Source organism: Penaeus monodon, chromosome 15, assembly GCF_015228065.2.
Source record: "Penaeus monodon isolate SGIC_2016 chromosome 15, NSTDA_Pmon_1, whole genome shotgun sequence".
Taxonomy (NCBI): Eukaryota; Metazoa; Arthropoda; class Malacostraca; order Decapoda; family Penaeidae; genus Penaeus; species Penaeus monodon.
The window spans coordinates 27,706,266-27,706,485 of NC_051400.1; the positions used below are offsets into that span (position 1 = coordinate 27,706,266).

General features: G+C 47.7%; 1 protein-coding gene across 1 annotated transcript in view; it reads left to right on the plus strand.

The window, feature by feature from the left end:
- Positions 1–220, plus strand: part of LOC119581885 (P3 protein-like) — a gene marked incomplete at its 3' end in the record, with an annotated part of 3,885 nt that overhangs the window by 2,401 nt on the left and 1,264 nt on the right. Inside the window, 2 exon segments of the mRNA XM_037930045.1 lie at positions 9–168; positions 171–184. Coding sequence (XP_037785973.1) covers positions 9–168; positions 171–184 — 174 coding nt within the window.

Below are 220 nucleotides of genomic sequence, written 5' to 3' on the forward strand. Positions count from 1 at the left end.
CTCTGCAGGTCCAGCGCGCAGACAAACTTCACGACCAGATCTTCACAGCAGCCATGATAATTCTAGTGGGCATCGCTTATATCAACATGGGATGTGCCATTGACTTGGAAATCATTAAAAGGACACTGAAGAGGCCTGTGGCACCGGCTATAGGCCTAGCATCGCAGTATTATTTATGCCTCTGGTAAGTGCGTTCTACTTTTTTTTTTGGGGGGGGGAA